The 26,219-nt window shown below is 40.6% G+C and overlaps 1 protein-coding gene across 1 annotated transcript; it reads left to right on the top strand.

Moving 5' to 3' along the window:
• The first annotated feature begins 11,145 nt into the window (after positions 1-11,145).
• On the top strand, positions 11,146-15,684 carry LOC140243551 (uncharacterized). Its single transcript, XM_072323221.1, has one exon. It carries the CDS (start codon positions 11,146-11,148, stop codon positions 15,682-15,684), a length of 4,539 nt encoding a protein of 1,512 aa, XP_072179322.1.
• The last annotated feature ends 10,535 nt before the right edge of the window (positions 15,685-26,219 follow it).

Here is a 26,219-nt window from a genome sequence, read left to right as displayed (position 1 = left end):
AATACATGGTCGATGACTTCAGCACATCTATGCGCGCCGGTGATAACGACCGCTTGATTGCTGTGATCCACGGTCCCCTCATTAAACGTGACTCTGCATTAACGGATCGAATTGGAGATATACCCTCCAGCTTGTCTGTAAGCGGAAAGAGGAAATGCCGATAACTTCAGCAAATGGAGAAACGCGATAGTGACGAGATTTTAGTCCGAGCTAGAGTAGGCGCGCGTTAAGGGCATGGCAGACAAATTTTCCTGTTTACCGTGTCTCCACGCCTCCGCGAAAGTGGGACGGAGGCGGGAAGGAGTTCGCACCTATCGAAATAGATTAGCTAAAGATAGACCTTGCATCCACACTAACTGGGTGTCTTGAGATTTCGTATTAAAATCACCGCCTGCATTCCTTGTCTTGAATCTGATACTCAATTCACGCTGTTGAAGTTAGCCGATATTATTTTACGATGGACTGCGCGCGTTTGCTCATGGTTCACTAAATTCGACATATGATATGGATATGATGTTACCAAAATCAGATAACCTGACATAAATATGTCAAATCAATCACTCTAGCTGACTTGCAAAATGACGGTGACGGTCACTGTCCTAGTTTATTACCTTCAACTTTGTTGAGGTTGATATATGCACGTTTGACAAAATCCGTCATAAATTTACATTGTAGATTTTTTTTTCCATTTCAAATGGCTAGAATTAGGCTATCAATAATGGTTCATTCTATCATTATATAGGTATAGATATATAGATATAGATATAGATATAGATATAGATATAGATATAGACATAGATATAGATAGAGATAGAAATAGAAATAGATATAGACATAGATATAGATATAGATATAGATATATATAGATATAGATATAGATATAGATAGAGATAGAGATAGAGATAGAGATAGAGATAGAAATAGATATAGACATAGATATAGATATAGATATAGATATAGATATAGATATAGAAATATATATATATATATATATATATATATATATATATATATATATATATATATATATATAGAAATAGATATAGATATAGATATATATATATATATATATATATATATATATAGATATAGATATATAAATATATAGTACAGGATACATGAATTAATTTATCTGCCTATCGCTGTTTTTCTTCGCTATTTGTTTATTTGTTCAGTCAGTCTAGCAATCCATTATTTTTTCTTTGTCCTGCATTTAATCCACAACTAAACAAATCCTTTATTACTGTGAGTTAATGAGACGCGCATAACAATGTCAAAAGTTTGCATTTCTTTTTCTTTTTCTAAAACAAGAAAAATAGGTGAGGATTTTGCTGGTTTTATGACTATTGACATATAAGGTATATTCCATTATGATATCATAATCACCTTATCTCAGGTGAACATGTGCGCAATTGCACCACAAAAGCAACACGATGTTGCCAGACAAGATTTATACATAAAAGTTTAGATTGAGGTCTTGAAAGCATGAATCTTCAGGTTTAAACTGATAGTTATCATAATACAACACATCAAAATATTATACTTGTCCTGTGGTTATATCGTACCCACTGCAAAGCTTGGCAGAAATCGAACCTCTTATTGTACATTAGTGTATATTTTTTTTTTTAGAAAAGAGTTTTGTTATCATGGTTATGGTCAATTAAAATGCATCGACACACACTCGACACACACTCGACAAAATGTACTTATTAATGTGTAACAAACACCTTTAAGAGATATTTGGATTTCCCTGAAAATTGGCAGATTTATCAAGCAGAGTATATTTGTTATCGTTTGAACAGTTTCAGTGTTACTGTTTATAGCCTGTTGAAACGTCTGTGTTGTGTTTTCGTGCACACGTTCATGCACTACAGACTGGAAAATATAAGAAACCAAAGTCTCGGCAGATGAAAACAAACAAGTATATAAACAAACAAACAAACAAACAAATAGAAATATACATTACACTTAGTAATACTTTCAAGCTTTCAGATGTTGATGGAAGGAGATTTTATCTCTCGTAAAATCCAAAAAAAAAAAAAAAAAAACTCAAATCGACATTTAGTTGACCCAGAACACAATTTATCAATTTTGCGGAACACCCAGCCTGTGACACATTATGTGAGATTTTGTGATGCATGGTCACGAACGAACCTTGAGTGATTAACGTCTATTTGAAACTATGTACTGGTTATTTCTGACCCCGATGGCAGCGATAATCAGTGGGCCTAATGAATAGGTCTTTTATAGCTTAACACGTCTTTAAACCGTGTTAGCTCGTGCTCATGAATCAGGTGCGACATTTTGGGGGTGTATGGAAACCACAAAGTACAGTGACAAATTTTGGCGATGTGTTCTATTCATTCACTCTCGACCAGCATAAGTATGGGTGTTCTTTAAAGGCAAACCGAATTCAGACTTTGATAAAAAAAATAATAATAATAAAGTCCATGCAAGCATGGAGGCAAAGATAAAGTTTAATTTAGATCGGACAAACTCGAAAATAAAAACAGAATTAACAAAGAAAGAAACAAACGAACAATTATGCAACGAATCGAAATGAGCAAATACGCAAACAGATCAAAACGGAACCGTGCATGGTGACGTGATTCGAAAGATTCACATCACTACGTTCACATGAAACAGTGACGTCGGTCATAACTACCATACTCATATGGAAAATAGATATGGAGATTTTGTAATCACCTCAATAGTCTTGCACTGAGGTTTCGACAAACGAAATATTAAGATAACCTAGCATGCCTATTGTTCGTCCATAGACCCTCTTTATAAAGTCAGTGGATGCAAATACCAAATCTTTTCAAATCAACGATGATTAGATGCAAAACAAAAATCCATAACCCAGCTGTCCTTCAAAAAGGGATATGATTTATATTAAAGATTTCCATACAAGATAACTGAAAGTCTATATGGCGATGATGTCATCTCTATCTTGCCAATCTGCATAATCATTGTCAAAGTGACCGCAACTCTTTGTCTCGTGAAATCATGTAAAAGTCTGAATTTCCAGAACTCCCTGTATTATATCACTTTGTTCGATTTGGATGAAGCTTCATCTTTTGCGTTTTTATGAAAGCCGAAGAGTCGGGTACTCTTTAAATTCTGCAAAACATTAATTGTGGTGCGTATGTGTTGACGTGTCTGGTGTGCGATAGACAGAATACCGCAGTTATTAACAGCAGTTATAGAATTAGGTTTTGTGGTCGGGTGAAAAAAAAAATGAATGCGTAGGCCTACACGTGTACTTCGGCGACACCATGAACAATCCCAGAAGAAGGTTGTACGAAAACATATGGCATATATTAACGGTGATTTCTCCAAACGCCTAGCACACCTGTTCAAGTTTGACGGCAGTTTAAAGGGTCTGCAGAGGGATGAGATGAGTAAATACCGTGTCAAGGGCAAAAGTGCAGGCAGACATGAATTTGTTGCTGAAGTGCCAGATGAAGTCATTTTTGCCTGAAAGTTGGAGTATCCCCTTCCCACACACTCTCCTTCCACAGACTTTTCATAGTACACAGTGAAGACGCAGATGAGAAAAAGAGGTCTTCTTCGTATAACGCAACTCTTCTGGTTGATACCTTCCTCGTGTTGGAGGGGGTACCTCTTCCCACACCCTTCTTCCACTTGGCTGGTCGCTGCGCTCCCTCGTTTGCGTGTCCCCCTCCCAAATATTAAATATTCTTGCCACTGGAAAGATTAATTCGTGCGTGCGGCCATGTATGCCAGTAATGGTCGTTTGAAATTAGGTCATTTTTCGAACATGGAAACAGGGGAGGGGGAGAGAAATCTGATAAGCAGAAAATTAAGCTCTAATGTCTCTGCGGAGGCTTTCAAGGATAAGAGAGAGTAAGACTTAATAATGAGGACGTTACACATGTTAAACCAAACAGTTGTGGTCATCGCGACTCGGGCCAATTTTACAAGTGTATTTCCATCACATCTAATCAAGTCAGACATGCTCGGGATGTGAACTTATGACTTTCATGGCCGCAAAATTAACCCTCTTGAAGAAAGGAGTGAGTTTCCTTATTATTTCATTTCCAATAAGGTCGCTGTAACTGACGCCGTCAGTGTACCAAACAAGGTTTATCATACATGTATGTACAACGGAAGAAGGTTGACAGTTCGCTATTCGGAAGCGGACCAATCATTCTGAAGGAGGATGAGAAGAAAATGATGACGACAATGAAAGGGTCGACGGAGATGATGATGATGATGATGATGATGATGATGATAATGACGATGATGATGACGATGATGATGATTATGACGATGATGATGATGATGGTGATGATTATGGAGTTTAATCCGAAGAAGATATAAACATGAAGAAAAAGAATGATAGTGATGATGAAGATGATGATGATGATAATGACGACGACGATGATGATGATGGAATTTAATCTGAAAAAGAAAATATGATGAAAAGAATAATGATGATGAAGGAGGAGAAGAAGATTTTACATGCAGAAGAAGGAAGGAGAAGACTGATAATGAAGAGGAAGAAGGGCGAAGAAAAGGGAGAAGAAAGAAAAGAAAATGGAGAGGGATAAGAATAAAAGGATCGAATGATGTGATGGATAATATGATTTGATTTGATTTGAATATCTTATGGCATCCCTTTACACTTCCTTTTTTCAGCAATATCATCACACATTAAAGTTTATATAACATATATGTGGTGAGAAGAATATAATAATAAACAGGAGTTCAGAGAAGGGGTGGAAGACGGGCAGAAGAAGAAAAAGATGATAAGATAAAGATGATAAAGTGGTGAAATCTCGAGGAAGGACGCAAAATGAAAGTTATCTTATGCTTGATGCGGTTGAATTTAATTTGCTCATGGCCATGACTTCTCTGTCTCGCTCCCATCCCTTTGCAGAATCGATTTCTCCCCTCAACACGACACAGCTTATCGAGTTGTATTTGGGCCCGTGAAATCCTATCAAGATATGAACAGGCCGGCAGAATGATATGGGACATTCAATGGCTATAAGTTAACTCTTACTTATAATCTAGGTCCAATAATGTAAAAACAATCGCTATTAAGCTGTTGGTTTTGTTTCGCTGCGTTCATTCACACTTGAACGCGTCCGGGAGGGGAGGGGAGAGGAGTGGGGGTATATTCGCTATCATTGCACACAGACAGACAGACAGACAGACAGATACATAGGCATACACTGAAATAAACACACACATACACACACACTCACACACTCACACACACACACACACACGCACACACACACACACACACACACACGCACACACACACACACACACACACATACACAGACACACCCGCACACATGTGTGAAGACCCATATCACTCATTATCGATAGGGAACCCAATTGATTCTCTTCCTGGCGTATAACCCCCCGGGCATCCTTGATATTGACCGATCGCTTAGCGCGAGTAATTCCCCACATCCGATCACACATGCAGACGTCGTGTCCTCATCATCGGAGTAGACGTCTAGAACTATGGCGGTCCAAATGTACCATTATTAATCATGTGCAAGTACACGATAATGCATCCTTCACCTTTAAAGGGAATTCTTCCCCAAGCATATAGTGGATACAATGTATGCAGATATATTAGTAGCCAGTGCATATCGGTATAATGTTTGAGAAAAATCTGTCAATCCGTTCGAAAGTTATGACTTGTCAAAGTTTTGGTTAAATCCATAAGTCGCCATCGCTGGATAAGCAGACTACAACAATTCCTGATGTCACAGTTGGACAACGATACAAAAGAAAATACAAAGTTACTTCAAAATAATCATTTCATTTTGCCAGCTTAATGAAAAAGCATCTGACTTACTTCATTCTTAAAGGAATGAGAATTGTATATATTTTCTCTTAGCGTTATGTCAGTAGCAAGTCGAAGGGGTGTGCACTTCGAATTCTCTCAATATTTTCGTTATATTGTAGTCCACCTCTGAGGCAACGAACTGCTTTAGTTTTGTCATCAGGAGACTGTGGTACAGAAAAATCATAACTTATGTAAATGACTGATGTGTGCTGCCACTATCTCTGCATCCATATTTGGGGTAAATTTCTCTTAAAAGTAGTTATCATTTTTAACGTCACCTTTGACCCTGTTTTAACACAGTCTGTGATTTGTGCCCAGTTTCATGTAATAAACGCAAAATATTCTTCTCTAGCATTTTGTCAAATGGTTGTAACAGTTTTTAATCAGCCACCATTACAACACTACTGGGGGTGTTTCATCAACGCTTGTCAGCACCGACAACTGTCGGCGCTGACCAATTTCAGCAAAATCCTAGATTTTGATTGGCGGAGATGCTCTGGTCACTGACTGTTACTATGGTGATTCAAGTTGTCAGCGCCGACAAACGTTGATGAAACACCCTCTGGAGTACTGAAAGAACTTAAGTAGCCATCATCATGAACAATGCTGATGAATCTTGGAACACACTGATTTAAGCGTAATATCCGTGCACTATAAAGCGACTTCAGACATTGCCATACTAATTTGATATTTTCTTTCTACGTGAGAGTTCTATTTTTAAAGTGTGCCAATATCTCCATTTATCATAATAATGATAATAATAATAATAGTAACAATAAAATAATGATGTTTATTATTATCAATAGTATGATTAATATTATTATCATTATCATCATAATTATTATCATTATCATTATTATTATAATCATCATTATTACTACTATTACTATTATTATCATTATCATTATTATTGTCTCTCTGCGTATGTCTGCCCGTCCTTTTCTCTCTTCTTAAACACGTCGTGATAGATTAGACCGTTATTTCATAGACCCTCCTTTTAAATCGGATGTGGAGATTGGTCCCGTTTCATAAAACTTGTTATCAGTGAAAACTCCCACATTTCTATGACAAATTTAGCCAACCAGATGCAAGGATTTCAGAAGCTCATAACAACTATCGCAACTTGTCACTGATAACAAGTTTTATGAAACGGGACCCTGGTTTGGTCCATTTATCGATGCCTGTCATAATATTTCGATGTCCCTCTATCTTTCACTAATTCCTACATGCCCTGTCTTATTTTCTCAGACCCCTCTAAATCATCAGTTGGTCTCTATCTTCTTGCCTTGTGCCCTGTTTATCAGCATCAGTGTAGCACAGTGTCTGTCTCACTGAGGTGTCAACACGCCGACCAGACTCGTGTGACGATGAGGGGGGCAGTCTGTTGATTCACGAGGGCATGAGGAGACGGGTCCTGAATCCTGCGTCACCCATATAGAAGTAATCAATATCTTTTATAGCCACACCCCTTTGCTGTGACGCTATCATTTATAGCCTCACTGTAACACCATGCTCACCTGGAATGAGCACTTCAAACGGATGTCCCGTTTTTAAAAACGTGATGCCTTACCACATCATACACTTGTTGTGTTCATCAACAACCTTCCGTCATTGGTAGCGCGCACATGGTTGGTGTTATCCGTTTTATCAAATTCAAGAGCACTTCCACATGCAGTCAACCTCATTACCGGTGATAGATAATTAAACAAAAACCAATTATATCAATAGCATAAAATCATGTCATCTCCCAATGAGCGATATTGGTAGGGAATGAGATATGAAATCGTTCGTGTGATTTTCAAACTGCTGTATTGATGAGATGGAGGCTAAGAAGAAACATCTTTCTCTATTAACAGCGGACATAAAATTATCATATTTTTTTTAAACGAACAGATGATTTTCACAAACATGGCAAAGAGTGGGGGAGGGGGAGAGAGCAAGAGAGAAGAGAAGATAGAGAGAGCAATTTTATCGACAAAGTAAGAATCTCATTAAGGGAAATGTGTAATGAAATACTTCAACAACGTCGCTTGGAAAAGAAGAGCTCTAACTTGAAAATTTTCATCTTAATGCACATGATGATGATGTACGTAATCAGTGCTCCTTCCCTATAGATTTATTTTAGCTCCTCAGAAAATCTTTGTGTTCAATTTAGAATTAATTAATTCATCCCCGCCGGCTTCCCTCTTCAGACTTCTAATCGTCACTCATGAGGTCACGGAAGTTTAAAATAAGGGGAAAAAGACCCAAATGTATGAAATTGATTGACATCGTATACTAGGCTAAAGGACGATTAAGAAACTCACGTCAAACTACAGATTACATGGAAAACGAGGAAGGAGAAGTGACAGTCACCTATAGGGATTACTTTTCCGATGTCTTGCTTGAATCTGTGTGTGTTGATCCACTTTGCGTGCCTCCATGCATCGCTAAACTACACAGCGAACCAGTTTCAAAGATCTACATCTCGAGCTCAGGATATAAGTTTTCGGAAATATACACCAACAATCAGTGACTTACCAAATATCGTGATTACTGTGGTCATGCTGCATGATGCATTCTGTATATAGGCGCTCCAATACAGAATTTAGAGCTCGGTCTATACCTCCGGAAAGGATTTAAAGAACGACTCCTCCTTGATCGGGACGATGTCTTAGGCTTGCAGTAAAGCATTATCTAAGAAAGAGATACTAAAATCAGAAACTCTGATTTTAAAAGAACGCTGAACGATGATCAAGAAGAATTCGGACAGAAGGAAGAAAAAACAAAGAAACACACAAAAAACCCAAAGAAACAAAAAATACACCATAACACACACATAACCAAAAGCAAGTGACGTCAAATGCAGCAAAAGCTCTCTTGACATTTAAGTTTTAGAAAATTCAATGTTTCTGTCCTAATATATCCTGATAATTGTGGGGATTTACTTGAGAAGATGAAAGCTACTGTGACAGAGCGAGTGGATTAATCCTGTGTCATACATGCACCACAAATTGATGATATTGAATATCAGTCATTTGAAGGATGACATTTCATTTTACAGCATATAGTTAGTGCATCAATACTGCAGCCGCCATATTGGCTCTATGGTATAAAAGGTGATCATTCAGCAGAAAACTGTCTTCTCCTTTGCAAACCATAATATTAAGGGATACAAAGAAATTGTTGAGTTCGCAAACCATAATATAAAGAAATACAAAGAAGGTGTTGAGTCTTTGGAAATTTGTGGAAAGTTTCGGCTGTTTCCCCAGTACAAACTGTTACAATCAAATATATAAGAAATGTCGAGTCTGGGGAAACTTATGGAAAGTTTTGGGAAGGGTGCTAGTCCCGGAGAGGAGGGAGAAGCACCACACATATATACATGGGATTTTCCATCATGACCAGCCAGGTGGTAGTGGACAGTCGCTAAGACAAAGTAGAGTGTAGTCTAGTGGTCAGCCTGATGGTCACTTTTGAACAGGCATGATCATGGCCTAAAGCCATGTAACCGACAACTGATTGGAGGATGGTTTGCATAAATTATTAAGGGGTGGAGCATGTAAATGCTATTATATTCATTATGTTGTTGCTAGGTGTTGCTAGGTGGTGCTAGACAAAATTTTCCATAGCACCATGTGCTGCACCCTCAGAATCATTATAAATAGAATGATTTTGTTCTTTGAAGTTAGTTGATTCGAGCATTCATGTATTCATCGGTCACTCATTGAGTGGGAGATACCCACTCTCTTATACCGCACAGGAAGACTTGTGAACTTCATCTACAAGACAATAAACGACCATCTTTGTACATATTGTACATCACTGTCTGCTTCGAAGTTCTTCAAAGTGTCATCGTGTGGTTGTTGAGCGTGAAAGGTACGCCAGTGTGCTGAGAATGCGGCATTGCTGAAAACCATCCAGTTACATTTGGTGGCAGCGGTGGGATAAACTCCCAGTACCTGAGCAACAATTAATACCATCAGCTGAGACTCTATTTCTGCGCTGTGTGATCCAGAAATATTGCCTGACCCGGGAGAAGCTGAGTAGCAACCGTGCTGTTGGTGACAAAGTTGCTTTTAAACACTGTCTTGGGACTCGAAAGCTTTGTGTGCGAGTTCCAACATCGAGAGAGACTGGAAAAGCAGAGCCCAAAACTTGTATCAGTCGTCTGCAACGCAGTTGGGGTGTCGTCAACACCGACGTTGGGCAACGAGGTACGTCCAGCCTGTGGCTTTGCAGACAGACGGGAGATCGAGGGGCTGACTGAGACGACATCGTGCACCGGAGTGAGCAGTCGTCAGGACAGAGTCTGGAACAAGACTACAGCAGGGGACAGCTGGCTGACCCAGAGTGACGGCAGCAACGGTGACCACAAGGAGCCAAGGCCAGTTTACTGATAAGGGGGAGCGAAAGGCTTATCAGAGGGGTAAGTGAGTTTCTCTAATTAGTCAACTTTAACCCTAAAAGGGCCGGGGGGGGGGGGCGGAATCCGCCCCCCCCCCCCTCGACGTTTCGCGCTATAATTCTGTAACGCGAGAAGGCCTCATCGCGAGGCTTCTTGACTTTCTTCGTTCAAGTCTCGCGCAACTTTTGAGACCAAATTTGCAACGTCCGCGCATACTTTTGCGAAGCCACGCCCATTTTTGTAACGGAATGTCGCTCCAAAACGGGCACAATTTTGTGATTTTGTGTACATTTCCTATGGAAAACAGTGCTCTGTCATGAAAGGCATAAAAACCTGATTATTTTTACAATTAATCACTTTCATTGATTGATTTTGTGCTAATTATGGTAAAAAAGTGGTCAGTGACAATTTCCAATGAAAAAACAAAGAAAAAACAAAAGTTGAAAAACAAAGAAATACATAAGAAATTCTGAAAACAATAAAATACATAAGAATTGAAATGAGTTTTGGAAGTTTTTGTGATGTACAATTGTTGAATATGCTAAAACAGATTTACAGGTCAAAAATTAGACTCTCAATGCTTTTAATTAAGCTAAAATATCACCTTGAGCTTAATTTGCATAATTAATTAATTAAAATTAGAAATTGATTGTTTCAAAAAATCTTATAACACAATCTTGTAGATTATGACGCGGGTCTCACGCATGCAAAATTTCATCGCGATCGCACCACCGATGGCCGAGATCTCAGGGGGGGGGGGGGCGAAATCCGCCCCCCCCCCCCCCCGGTCTGAGCATAGCCAAAAAAGCCCGGCCCCTTTAGGGTTAAGGCAAGGCAGAGAGAGTGGACACACTATTGTGATACATTGTCTCCATATTGTATGTATAGTGAAAAGGTTGCATGTTAATCAGTTAGGAACATGGAGGAAGAGGGTAACCTAAGTCAGTTAAGGATGCAAGAGTTGAGACAAAAGTGTGAAGAGTTGGGGCTGTCACATGAAGGGTTGAATAGGAACCAGTTGATCAAAAACATAGAAGAGGCAAAGGAAGAGCAGGCTTCGCCTCTGCCAAGTGCACCAGTCATGAGCACAGATAAGAATACGACCCAAAACACTGCTGCGCGCACTGAGTCTGATACAATGGAAGAAGCACGCATGCAATTTGAACTTGAAAAGATGCGGATGCAGGTGCGCCTTGCTGAATTAGAAAATGCCAAATTGGAAATTGAGCGCAAGGGGACCAATGCAGGGTCTTTTGGTGTAGATGGGGGCATCAGAAGGATGCCGATGTACAAAGAGGGAGAAGATGTTGATGTGTTTCTCCGTGCTTTTGAGAAGATGGCGCAATTAAATGAGTGGCCAAGGGAGGTATGGGCACTACAGCTCGCCCCCTTACTGACAGGTAGAGCTAGGGAGGCATACTCAAGACTGTCACTTGAAAGTAGTAGAGTGTACGATGAAGTCAAATTAGCCATCTTGCGTAGGTATGACCTCACACCCGAGGCATATAGGGTCAAGTTCAGGGAACTGAAGGTGGATAGGGACGAGACCTATACTGAGTTTTCTGTAAAGCTGACGGACCTTCTCGGGCGGTGGCTCCAGGGGGCGGGGGCTTTAAACGATCTAGACAGACTAAAGGAGGAGATCCTAAAAGAGCAAATGCTAAAACAAGTATCTTTTGACCTAAGGGTGTGGCTCCGAGACCATGAGCCAGATACACTGGGTGACATGGCAAGGCTTGCCGACCAGTATGTCATCAGCAGAAAAGGGGCAGGTAAACCACAGGGACACTGGGGTAAAGCAGGCCCTAATCACTCTCCTAAACCAGGCTGGAATTCGGGATCAGGAGGGGGAAAAGGAGAAAGTAAGCCAAACCCTCAACAGAATAAGAAGCAAAATGAGGATAGGGGTAACTACAGAGCAAAGGTGAGGTGTTACACCTGTGATAAGTTTGGTCATATCGCAGTAAATTGTCCAAATGCCCACAAATCTGAGGTCCAGGCAGAGAAGAAGGGGAATGACAAATCCAAGGAACACGGTCCCACCTATTTCTGTAGACCTGAGCCCCACCCCAAACTAAGACCATACATTAGTGACGCCAGACTGGGGGACAGACATGTACGTTTGCTGCGTGATTCGGGATGCACTCATTCTCTAGCGAGAAGTGATGTTGTAGATCCTACATTCATTATCCCAGGTGAGACAGTGAAAATGAGAGGTCTCTTTAGTAAGAAAGAGGTACCGATTGCACGTGTGCATCTCATTAGTGAGCCATACGGGATCAAGAAATGGATCCGTGTTGGACTGGTAGATGAGATTGAAGTTGATGTTTTGCTTGGAAATGAGGTGCTAGATGAGAATGACCCTGACTTAGACATCCCCGACTATGTGAGTAGAAAAGAGGCAAGCTTAGTGGTAACAAGAAATCAGGCCCGTGAAAAGGAGTTAAAAGAAGAGCAAACTAGAGCAGAAGTGATCAGATCCAAAGTTCAGGTGAGGGACTTGTTCGGGGAGAATGAGCAAGGGGAGGCTGCAGATAGCGGCAATGATGATGATGAGAGAGAGGATGGTGCACATGAGGTGAATGATGAGAATGATGTGCACGATGATGATACAACTGTGGGGACAGGTGAGTCTGATACCACTAGTGACAAGGCAGCAAACGGAGAAGAGCCACAAGGAGAGAAAATACTCCCCACTTACTTAGACATTGGTAGAAAGGAATTGATTCAAGCCCAACAAGATGACCCCTCATTGAAATCAGTATGGGAGAAGGTGGAAAAGAAAGAGGGAAATGAGGGAAGATGTCATTTCTATGTCGAGAATGGGGTACTCATGCGAGAGTGGTCAGGAAACTCTAAATCAGAAAGTAGGGAGGTGTACACGCAAATAGTAGTACCAAAGGGGTATAGAACAAGACTACTGGAGGTTGCCCATGACAACCTAACAGCTGGTCACCTCGGGGTAGGCAAAACACAGCAAAGATTGATGCAGAATTTTTATTGGCCTGGTATTTTCAGAGATGTGGCAGAATTTTGCAAGACTTGTGGTCCGTGCCAAAAGTGTGCAAGCCAGACAAGAGGGATTAGTAGGGCAAAACTAGTCTCGGTGCCAGTCATTGGCAGCCCCTTCAGAAAGATAGCACTTGACATAGTAGGGCCACTGCCTCGTAGTAAGAAGGGAAACAGGTACATTCTTGTTGTGTGTGATTACGCAACCCGGTATCCAGAGGCAGTACCCCTCCCCTCCATTGAGGCGGAGAGAGTGGGAGACGAGCTGATAAGGATCTTTAGTAGAGTAGGGATCCCCCATGAACTTTTGTCAGACCAGGGGTCAAATTTTATGTCCCTACTCATGAAGCAGCTGTGCAGTAGTCTAGGCATTAAACAGATAAGGACCAGCCCCTACCATCCCCAGGCAAATGGCCTAGTTGAAAGATTTAATGCCACCCTGAAAGACATGCTCAAACCCTACACACTGGAGGGAAATGTGACCTGGGATGACCTCATCCCTTATGTATTGTTTGCCTATCGGGAGGTTCCCCAAGAATCTACAGGGTTTTCCCCTTTTGAGCTCCTGTATGGACACAGAGTAAGAGGGCCCCTAGATGTGATCAGAGAGGCATGGTTGGGAGAGACAGTGCCAGAGGAAGGGTTAGTATCATATGTGCTAAATTGTAGGGAGAGATTAGCCAACATCACAACAGCTGCCCAAAAGAACCTTGCCCAAGCCCAGAAGAGGCAGAAAGCCTGGTACGACAGGAAAGCCAGGACAAAAGACCTACAAGTAGGCGACAAGGTGTTAGTCCTCCTCCCATCAAGCAGCAACAAGCTGCTAGCCAAATGGCAAGGACCCTATCCTGTGATACAGAAATTGAGTGATGTGAATTACGTAGTTGAGATGGGGGACAAGAGGAAGAAGCATAGAGTATTTCACACAAACATGCTGCGAGTTTGGAGAGAGCGAGAGGAATGTGTGATGTACACGGAAGTGGATGATGGAAATGATGACGAGTACCTAGACCAGTTTATAGAGCCATTGACACAAAGAGGGACCTCTAGTGAAGTGGAACTCCCTGACTACTTGACAACACAACAAACCCAACAATTAGGTGACGTCATTCATGACTTTACGGACATCCTAAGTGACAATCCCGGACGGACTGACAGGATTGAACACGACTTAGTGACATCCAATGACCACCCCATTAGGCAAAAGGCTTATCGACTACCTCATGCTGTGAGAGAGACAGTAAAAAGGGAGCTAAATGAAATGCTTGAGGCAGGGGTAATTTCCCATTCAGATTCCCCATATGCTAGTCCCTTAGTAATCGTAAAAAAGAAGGATGGGTCGCTAAGACTTTGCGTCGATTACCGAAAGCTTAATCAGGTGACAGAGTTTGACGCCTACCCTATGCCCAACATTGAGGCTATCATTGATGAGTTGGGGAAAGCCAAATTCATGACAACCATAGATCTAACCAAGGGATATTGGCAAGTCCCTCTCACAAAAGAAGCAAGAAAGAAATCTGCTTTCATAACCCCATTTGGCCTTTTCGAGTTTAATGTCATGCCATTTGGCATGCAAGGCGCACCCGCAACTTTTCAGAGGTTGGTGGACCAGGTGCTGCGCGGCGTGAATGAATTTGCGACAGCATACATAGATGATATCATCATCTACAGCGAGTCATGGGATGAACATCTTGCTCATGTGCGGGAGGTGCTTGGTAGACTGCGAGCGGCTGGCTTGACAGCAAAACCGAGTAAATGCAAGTTTGCACGAAAAGAGGTATTATACCTTGGCTTTGTTTTGGGTGAGGGATGTGTCAAGCCAGAGCCTGCGAAGATTGACGCAGTTGTGAATTTCCCTCAACCAGTCACAAAAACTGACGTGCGCGCATTTCTAGGACTGACTGGATACTACCGTAAATTCATCCCTAACTACAGCAAAGTGGCAGCCCCACTCTCAGATCTCACTCGCAAGAACGAACCAAGGTTAGTTAGGTGGAACAGCAAGTGCAGTGAAGCACTGGAGGTACTCAAACATGCACTAGTGAAATCACCTGTGCTTAGGAACCCTGACTTTGAGAAAGAGTTCATTGTACAGGTTGACGCATCTGACAGAGGTATTGGGGCAGTGCTCAGTCAGAAAGATGAGAAAGGGGAAGAGCACCCCATAGCCTACATCAGCAAAAAGTTGCTACCAAGGGAACAAAGGTACGCCACGATTGAGAAGGAATGCCTGGCAATCGTGTGGGCTATCCAAAAGTTTCAGCCGTACCTGTTTGGGAGGAAGTTCCTTGTACAGACAGATCACAATCCACTCCGATGGCTCCATCAGATGCAGAACCATAATGCTAGGTTAATGAGATGGTGTCTGCAGCTGCAAGCTTACCCCATGCGTGTAGAACACAGAAGCGGGGCTAAAAATGGAAATGCGGACGGTCTGTCACGCATGTAAGCTGTGACTATTATGCAATTATAGCTACTCCTATAGTTGTGAGGAATTTGCTCTCTGGTAATAGAATTACGAGAAAATGTATGTTAATGCCTTGTATCTCAGTCATGATAATGATGTTGGTAGAGAACATAATATAGTCCTGTATAATATGTTAACATCACAAGTTAACCCTCTGCCTTGCTGTTGACTATAAGAGAACTCTCTACCCGAAAACCCCTTTAAAGTACCTAACGATGTGAATTTGAATTTCATCATCACTTGGACACTAAATACCGTTAGGCCAAGAAGAAGGATTCCATAAGCATGGATGTCGGACTGTAAATATTTGAACGGCTGCAAGATGAACGCTAAGAAGTTTAGTGAACATTGTTCCTGTGGCCAGGATTAATTTGTCATCATTCTACACATTGAATAATGCACTATGAATGATGTGAATTTTGTTTAATCACTATCCAAAGAATTATGCACTGAATGTGGAAGGAAAGTCGCGATTCAAATGCTACTCGCTCACAGCTGGCTCTCATTTTGCAGGAAGAGATGAATATTTATAATTACCATGTGTATTCTGAGCTTTTTCAAGTATGATAATATGATGTGCCAATAACACATATATTGAGCAAGTGCAAAACATGGTTTGAATTTCTGACAGTTCAGTTGGTCAGATGACAAATAATGAATGTGTGTGAATAAGTATAATTACTTTATGTTTAATTCTTTCAACAGGGAGCAGAATTATCTCTTGGTGTACAAGATGAATTTAATGTGACTTTGACGCATAATCATTGGTTAATGGAAATGGGTATATGAAAAAGAATGTTGATCTTTATCATTCCACCCCATTTACATTATCTTAAGGAGGGGGAAGTTTGTGACAGAGCGAGTGGATTAATCCTGTGTCATACATGCACCACAAATTGATGATATTGAATATCAGTCATTTGAAGGATGACATTTCATTTTACAGCATATAGTTAGTGCATCAATACTGCAGCCGCCATATTGGCTCTATGGTATAAAAGGTGATCATTCAGCAGAAAACTGTCTTCTCCTTTGCAAACCATAATATTAAGGGATACAAAGAAATTGTTGAGTTCGCAAACCATAATATAAAGAAATACAAAGAAGGTGTTGAGTCTTTGGAAATTTGTGGAAAGTTTCGGCTGTTTCCCCAGTACAAACTGTTACAATCAAATATATAAGAAATGTCGAGTCTGGGGAAACTTATGGAAAGTTTTGGGAAGGGTGCTAGTCCCGGAGAGGAGGGAGAAGCACCACACATATATACATGGGATTTTCCATCATGACCAGCCAGGTGGTAGTGGACAGTCGCTAAGACAAAGTAGAGTGTAGTCTAGTGGTCAGCCTGATGGTCACTTTTGAACAGGCATGATCATGGCCTAAAGCCATGTAACCGACAACTGATTGGAGGATGGTTTGCATAAATTATTAAGGGGTGGAGCATGTAAATGCTATTATATTCATTATGTTGTTGCTAGGTGTTGCTAGGTGGTGCTAGACAAAATTTTCCATAGCACCATGTGCTGCACCCTCAGAATCATTATAAATAGAATGATTTTGTTCTTTGAAGTTAGTTGATTCGAGCATTCATGTATTCATCGGTCACTCATTGAGTGGGAGATACCCACTCTCTTATACCGCACAGGAAGACTTGTGAACTTCATCTACAAGACAATAAACGACCATCTTTGTACATATTGTACATCACTGTCTGCTTCGAAGTTCTTCAAAGTGTCATCGTGTGGTTGTTATGAGCGTGAAAGGTACGCCAGTGTGCTGAGAATGCGGCATTGCTGAAAACCATCCAGTTACAGCTACCTTTAACACTTTGAAAAAATGGAAAAAAAAAATTACTCGAGAAGATGAAAGCTACCTTTAATACTGTGACATTTTCATTTTGAGAGTGGTTCAAAATAGAGAGGAGAAAAGAAACATAGGAACAAACATGTCCTATCGAAGATAGAAATCACAGCCTAAATATTAGCCCTTGGCAGACACCCGAGAGAAGGAAGGCTCCTGTCGGGCGGGGCAGCGAAAGGACACGCACCCCGTTCCAGTTGCCCCCTTTCAGGAGGGCAGTCCAGAAAAGCGGTACCATGTACCACATTTTTCTAAACATGCTGCTCGTATACCGCCTCAAAATGACAATCTAAAAGGAAACGGGCAACATAAAAATAAGTGATTATGATTAGTACAACTTCACAATTTGACCAAAAAAAAAAAAAACCCAAATGCGAAGATTGAAGCAACTGTTCACCATTTGGGAGCAGTGATGTAACAAATGTTCGAGTTATCACATTTGATGAATATGTGTAGGTCAGTTGTATCACAAAACATCCATATACAAATTTTTGAATAAGCCCTATAAGATATAAGTATATATCACTATTCTTCTCAAGAAACCATAACTGTCGACGGTTTATTGTAGAAACAAATTTATCCAAACTATTGTTCACATTTTAATTTAGAAATTCTTAACATTGATTATACTGATTAACATTTTAACATTGGTCACTGTTGGTTGTTTCTATTCCCAACTCACATTTAGAACTATTCTGTAGCACTTCGTTTGGTTTTTGTTTTATTTACAAATGGTAAATAATGCCTTTAAACTCTTTGAACGCCCAGCCAAAATAAAAGAAAAAAAAATCATCAACAGTGTAAGCTGGTATACTCACTGCATCAAGGCTGAATACGCATACATGCATTACTTTCTGTACTTTAACTAATCATTAAGATTTGCCAGCCGTTTAGCAGAAAGCGCTTACATGTGCTAACATTCTGGGCAAATCTAAAATTTAAGATTCTACTGATAGTCTTCTGGAGGAGAAATTATTGTAATGTGATTACGCAAAACGAATTGAGAGTAATACAGTCGTTATGGAGATAAAATATGAAATGATATGAAGTAATGACGTACGATGATATGATGTTATTAGATTCTGCATTTCCGTTTAGGCTTTTTTTCAGAGAGCATACATCATCCCCTGCGGTCGAATTCAACATGATTTTTTTTTTTTTTCAGCCGCATTTCAAAAGTCAAAGGAAATGATTCATGATTACTCTTCGAACAAGCATATTCAGTTCTAATTTGCCTCACTGTCTAGAAACCGCAGGAATATTACGTGAAAGGAAAGGAATGGAAACGAACGAAGAAAACAAGAATGCCTTGGGCATCCTCAGATATGTTGGTGTAATCGGGACATCACTAGTGTTTTGTTTTTCTTTTCCTGTGTTTTGTTTTGTTTTGTTTTGTTTTGTTTTTGTTTTCGTTTTTTTTTTTTTGTTTTTTGCAGACACTGATGCTCCAAAGCCTTCGCTCCCTTATCTTGGTACGCAAGCAACAAGTTTAGAAAGAGAATTCGTACCCCAGCTGCTATTTATGTTGTGTCAATGGAAGGCGCGCACAACCCGTCGAATCCGCGCTGAAACACTGAAGCTTAGAGGTTTAATTGCCGATAATCCAGCCGTTTCCTCTCCATACAGCACCCACCTTTCAACGCTCACACACTGGTATATACCCTCGATCCCACTCTCAAATTGGAATGAACAGGGTAGGGGTTACAGAATTCGACAAAATCATGATGAGAACAGGAGTTCTTGTTGTTGTAGTTAGTTTTATTTTCGTTGTAACTTTTGTCGTTGTTTATGCTGTGTAGGACAGATATCATAAGGAACTGACTTTACAGGACATCCCATATGACAGAGTCTGTTCTCTCTTTTGATTTAAACTGGTATTTAAAGACACGTTATAATTACACGATAAGCTAAATAGCAGGGACATAAGTTGCGCGTTGCTAGGTAACATCCAAACACATGGCATCAAAGTACAATTAATTGAAGGAAGGCTATACACTTGTAGAGAAAGGAGCTTGCAAGGCATGGGTAAAGGACATTGGTAATCATCAACAATCGTATAGCGGAAAGAGAACGAACAGGTGACCGAGGCAACGAAATGAAAGTAAAAAAAAAAATGTCTAGACAGATAGAGTCCTTACAGTGATTACTTTCGAAACGAGAGATTACCACGTGTACTTGACTAATCTTTTTCTGCTCGTATTTCTTAATCTCTCTCTCTCTCTCTCTCTCTCCCTCTCTCTCTCTTCTGAAAGACATTTTAAGCTGTAACTGTCACAAATTTGCAGTAACATAATTAGCAAGCATACCCCCAAAAGGAGCTAATCGTAATAAATGATTATATATGATTATTATGATTATATATTATATATTATATGATCATATATTATATGGTTATATATTGTATGATTATGTATTGTTTGATCATAGTATTATATGGTTATATATTGTATGATTATGTATTGTTTGATCATATATTATATGGTCATATATTACATGGGTATATGTTATATATTCATATTTCATATGAGGACTTGGAAGAAGTCATTGTTACCTGTAAAGTAAAACGCGTATATTAAAAACGAGTTAAGACAGCACCCATGATATGGATGAATGCAAGAATGTTATTTACGTGTCTAGTGGTATCGTAATCTTTTAACATGAACAGAAGTGAATGTCAAGTCTGGCATTCCCCAAACTTACAGGGCGTTCCAGTACTTATGCCTAATCAAATGTTTATCATTCAGAAGTTCCATCGACTGACATAATGTGCAGTGAGACAGAGTGGCATTGTTTGCTATTCCCTTAAAGGCGTTATTTACCATTTGCAGATGAAACGAAATCCTAGCTTAAGTGCTTCAAAATAGATCAGTATAATCAATGTTTTGTATTGCTAAATATACAAAATGGGAACAAAAGTTATAATAAAACTGTTCTTAGACTAAACCGTCTACAGTTAGGGTTAATTGAGAAAAATAGTGATATCTCCCTATATCTAAGGCATAATTGCAAAATGTTTACATGGTAGGATGTTTCGCGGTACAACTGATCAACACACAGTATGCATCATTTTATTTCATTTTATTTCATTTTATTTCATTTTATATCATTCCCGACAAAAGTATACACTACAATATGACATTTGCATATAAACAAAATATAATACAATGTACCTTTTGCATATTCAAGTGTCAAATGTGATATCTCTAACATGTTTTAGATCACTGCTCCCAATGGTAAAACAGTACCTTTAACAGTGTATGCCACAGATTCAACCGAAACACCCGGGATATTAAAAGAGTCACTCTTCTCTCATGTTTACCCTGGCACCGTTTTCAGCAGCAGGTGATGCAGTCACATCAAACAGGGTCAATAAACGTGCGACAAATCTATACCCAAATACTGCGTAATCGTTTGCGGCGATCAATATTTCTTAAGCCAACATTCGTGTACTCATTATTATGAAGATTAAATGCATGCTGCACCGTGCAACCCTCCCCCTTTTTTGTGTGTATTTCTATTGCAAGCACACTTGCATGAGATTCAGTGTGGGAGACGAATTCTTGAGGAAGCAAGAGTTCCATCCGCACTGCGCATGTCATACACACTCGCGCTGATTGGTGAAAAGCGAGGATGACGTCACATTAGTAGAGGAAAGCGGGGAGGGGGCAGATGAGAGAGGGAAACGCAAGTTACAACGCGTGTTTGGTAGCGGCACCCAAACTCAGTTCTCTCCACGAGATAAATTTTTGTCACAGTTTGGTTCACCTTTCTCACAAGACCTTTAGCGGGCACGTGGCATTCGACCGCACTGTCGTGTTTTTATCCTGTTCGTGTGCTGGGACAGGGTGATGGCGCGGTGCCAGTGACTTGGCCCACTTGGCCTGTAAGCAAGAGGTTAGCGACAAGGGATGCGTTGCTTCACGTTGTAGAAATGTGAAAGGCAATCTGGGGGCGATCTGAGGATAATCATTCCAGTTGGATAACAAAAGTGCGCGATATCTATTCCCAAGCCACTAGAGTTTGTAGTCATTACAGACGTATGAGGGATCCAGTGATTCCTAGCACCTCGGGCGCTGTGTGGACGACAATTGCGCCAAACACTTAGGATGACTCCACTGAGCAGAAAGATGTCGTCATAATGGGTACCGGTGTATTATAATGTGAGTTATCTTCCTTCGTGAACCATCTCCGAGAAGAACAGTACTATCATCAAGGAAGACTGACCCGTGACGTCATTAATCTAACCCGTGACGTCATTCGCTTCGCTGGTCAAAACAATCATAGAAGTGAACCTGCCAATCATTCCCTCTGTACTACTTTTGTTTTTGGTGATTTCTTCTGAAACACCAACAGGACTTTGTTCACAATGAGAATACTGTCGCCAAAACGAGTCCTGAAAACAGGCCTCTTCGTAACCATGGTAACGATGGTTGCCATAGGTCTCCGTGGACATGGAGAATGGCGGGAGGAAAGAGATGGGGCAGGAAGGGCAGGAGGAGCAGGAGGTAGGGAAGATAAGGGACCTAGAGATATAAACCAAATCATCTCAAATGAAGTTCAAGAACGTATAGGTGTCAGGCTAGAACCCAAAGTACTCGATTCTCCCGCAGACTCGTTGGCCAAGGCTGGCCGGAGGCGACAAAAGAAAGATGCTGCCGTGGTCGGGATGCAGCGAAAACTCGAGCAGCAGGAGAGTCTGTCGGACCTCTCTCTCAGTAGCCATCGGGACAAGAACGGCAGTGATGGTGCGGAGGAGGAGGGGGTGGACAGAGGCGGGGAGACGGGTGGGGCTAGAATGGAGAACTTGATGAGGAAGAGTCTGGAGGAGGCGGCGGAGAGGAAGGTATCGACGAAGGTCGCCGATGCTCCAAGACTGGAGAACAACGTCAGGGATTTCGGGCAGGGTGTCGAGGGTGACGAATTTGACGATCTCGCCGACAAGAGGGAGATGGAGGCAAGGATGGAACAGAAGCGAGAGCGGATGAAGAAAAGAAGGAAAAACAGAACAAATGAGACAAAGATAGTGGAACAAACTAAGAAGCAGGACGAGAAAAGAGTGGACGGACTTGACGCGCGGGACCCAGAGGCAGCTGGGGGCAGGGGAGAGAATGTGGACGCGTTGCCACAGCAACAAGTAGGTAAGGAGAAACTTGCTCTAACTCCCTTAGAAAACATGGCAGCGTGTTGGTATTACCTTATAGGGGGAAAGGGGTCGCCCAATTTTGACCAAGTGTATTCCTTGCATTGTGTAGAATAGTTTAGTAAAGTGCCGCATTGTAACTGTGTCGCCCACTTATGTTTATCATGATGTTTCGATGGCTAAGCCATTGCTTAACAGAAATTGGTGTACCGTGCATGAACTCTACGGGAAATTACAATTATGGGAGGCAACGAGTTAACTACCCGAAGCCCAGACAGGGGAGAGAGGAGCAAACGTGCCTTATCAATCTATCGAGGGAACATCACGGTATTAGCTCGCAGTGGTTTGTGCAACATTTTTACGGCTAATTTGATAGTTATCACGTTTACTGCAGACAAAAGCTCATCCTCAATTTTGTTCTCCTTGCGACGTTTTTGTGTCCTTCTAGAGAATAATTCGAAAAAGCAGTTAATCGTTTAGAGGTTAGGGGATGGAGAAATGTCTACAAGAGAGTGAATTAACTACAGGATTAATCGTGGGAAGTCACACTACCACCCTCGTATCAATAGTAGTCATAAGACACTCGACAGAACACGTACCCTAATATCCATCCTTTCGTTTGTCGGGCTGATAACTTCCTTAGGACATGAGATTGTGTGATTGAAACTCCACCTTGCCTAGATTTGAGAAAAGGGGGGAGGCTACTGCTTTACGTTAAAAGGGAAAAGGAAGAAAAGTAAGGAAAAACAATTGAGGAAAACTATAAGGGCGGAAATATGTAGCAGTTAATTTGCACTTGAATAATCTCCTTACCCGTTATGCAATCATTTAATGTACATGTACATTACATTTAATGTAACTTGACATCATAAGCCCAGACAGGGGAGTGGGAAGCAACGTGCCTTATCAATCAATCGAGCTAGGGAACATTGCGGTAGTATAGCTCGCAGTGGCTTGTGCAACAGTTTTGTCCGGCTAATTTGATAGTTTGCTGCAGACAAAAGCTCATCCTCAATTTTGTTCTCCTTGCGAGGTTTTCGTGTCCTTCTAGAGAATAATCCCGAGAAGCAGTTAATCGTTTAGAGGTTAGGGGAGGGAGAATTGTCTACAGGAGAGTGAATTAATTACAGGATTAATCGTGGGAAGTCACTCTACCACCCTCGTATCAATAGCAGGCATGAGACACACGACAGAACACGTACCCTAATATCCATCCTTTCGTTTGTCGGGCTGATAACTTCCTTAGGACATGATACTGTGTGATTGAAACTCCGACTCGCCTGGATTTGAGGAAAAAATGGGGACTACTGCTATACGTAAAAAAAAAAGAAAAAGGAAGAAAAGTAAGGAAACACAATTGAGGAAAACTATTAGGGCGGAAATATGTAGCAGCTAATTTACACTTGAATAATCTCCTTATTCGTAAAGCAATCATTAAATGCATTATCAGGGAATAACTCCCTACAAAGAACACAGTGTCTCACAGTGTGTTCACAATGTGTTCACATAGTTGACTATGTGAAAACGCTCGAATTTAACAGTGTGAAGATAATTTCACACTGTGGTGTGGTTTTCACAGAGTGTTCACATAGTATTGTTCTTTTTCACACTGTAAATTGATGATTCATAATGTGTTCACGTTGTTAAAGCGCTCCAATTTAAAAACGTGAAGGGATTTCACACTGTGTTCACAATGTGTCCACACTGTGGGACACTGTGTTCTTTCCTGCAGGGATATTACATTTAAATCCATGTACTGGACATCCAGCGCAGTGTTCCACAGTGTATAAAATGTCATTGATTCTTGAACAAGAGATCACGAAAGCCAGGCCTTTTCGATGTACGCAAGACCTCGGAAAAGTGAAAAATAGTGATAGAAATAGTGAAAGATAGTGAAGATGAAAGTGAATCTTGAACGCTTTGAAAGCTACCGGTACATTTTACCCATTCTGTCCCTCTTGACTCAGCAGTAAAACTTGCGTACCGGTGCCTGGCGAGGCGGGGGTACCGGTAAAGATAGGCCCCTGGAAATAAAACAAAAACACGGTTTTACACTGATGAGGTCATCCTGCATATTACTGTACACATATCCTACACTTTTGCAACCTTTGAGTACCGTTACCAAAATGAGAAGAATCAGATGAGCCGTCATAATATGTATAGTAAGAGTTTTCGATTGGAAGTTAAGTTTGCAAAAACTCAAACCCCCCTTGACAGCAACACGTCACAAAGTTTTATTCATGGTGAAAATGCACCCATAAATTTAGACATAAGAAATCTTACATTAATGGGCTATCAGAGGGTGCCTTTTAAATACTTACTTCTAATAAACTTGGTTAGATAATTCAAGGACCTCATCTATCTGATACGGCTATAGAAACACGCAGAAAGAGCGCATTCTTTTCTAAACATGATCTTTGCCATATTCAAAAATTCAGAATGCTTACTGTAACTGTTTCACACAGGGGAATATTTTCTTGGGTGATAAGATCGTAATTACGGAGAAATGTGTGTTGTGTGTTTGTGATGTGTACGTGTGTATATTATGTGGGGTTTTTGTGTGCGTGTGCGTGTGTCCAGCATTTTTGACTGTCGTAGTGATAATTTTAGAGTTCCTGTCATTGAAAAAGACTGAATTTTGTAAGAAGAGTTGACTCCAGAAGCAAGATAGGTCTTGCCGAGTTCACGCGCTTCGAAACTTGCACTTACCATCTATACTTCCATCAATTTATCACCTTCAGTGCCGTTGTTACAGCCGGATTAAATGACTTCTCTTCTCTCTGAAGTCTCTTTAAAAGGAAAACAATGTTATCCCTTAATCAATTCAGGAACCATGATTCACGCTGTAGCCAAGGCAGACGACGTACAGTGCGCCCTTCTGTCCCCGGGCCTTTCAAAGGGAATTCACTCTTCTACCAGTCACCTTCCCGCTATTCCTATATGTAGCGAATTTTAGAAACGTGGAAAGAACTCGAATGCACTTCTGTTGACATTACCACTTTAGGTGCTGGGAGCTTCAAATGAAAATATATTTTCTACCCGCTTTCGAGAGTTTCCTTTTTTTTTTTACATGTTTCATTTTCCCTCCGTTTTTTGCGGCTGAATATATTTCCCATAGCAGTACAACTAAAGGGGAACAATACATTCGCCATTTTGCACTCTTAAAATGTTTGTGATGAAAGGGTCGTAAGCCGTCCAAAATGATCTAACAACACATTTTTCTGTATTATTTTGCTGTTCTCCGAAACTTTCTCGAGATATTCCCTGTTTGTATACGCTGAATGTACGAAACAGACTGACACCTCGTATGGCAGTTGTCCTCCGCAGCATAATATTCACATTGTGAATAGATACATAGATACAGGAAGAGATAATCTGAAGTATATCAACAATTAAGAAGATGTATAAATGTTTTGTATTCAAGCGCAGATACTTTGAAATATATTTATAAGAAAGAGAATCTGAAGAGACATACAGAGAGAGAAATAGTTAGATAGAAAGATAGATAGATATAATA

The sequence above is a fragment of the Diadema setosum genome, chromosome 20, assembly GCF_964275005.1.
Source record: "Diadema setosum chromosome 20, eeDiaSeto1, whole genome shotgun sequence".
Lineage (NCBI taxonomy): Eukaryota > Metazoa > Echinodermata > Echinoidea > Diadematoida > Diadematidae > Diadema > Diadema setosum.
This window is presented reverse-complemented; position numbering and strand designations above follow the sequence as displayed.

Excerpts from the sequence above, each read along its gene's own strand:
- LOC140243551 (XM_072323221.1), top strand. The coding sequence starts at position 11,146 with ATGGAGGAAGAGGGTAACCTAAGTCAGTTAAGGATGCAAGAGTTGAGA.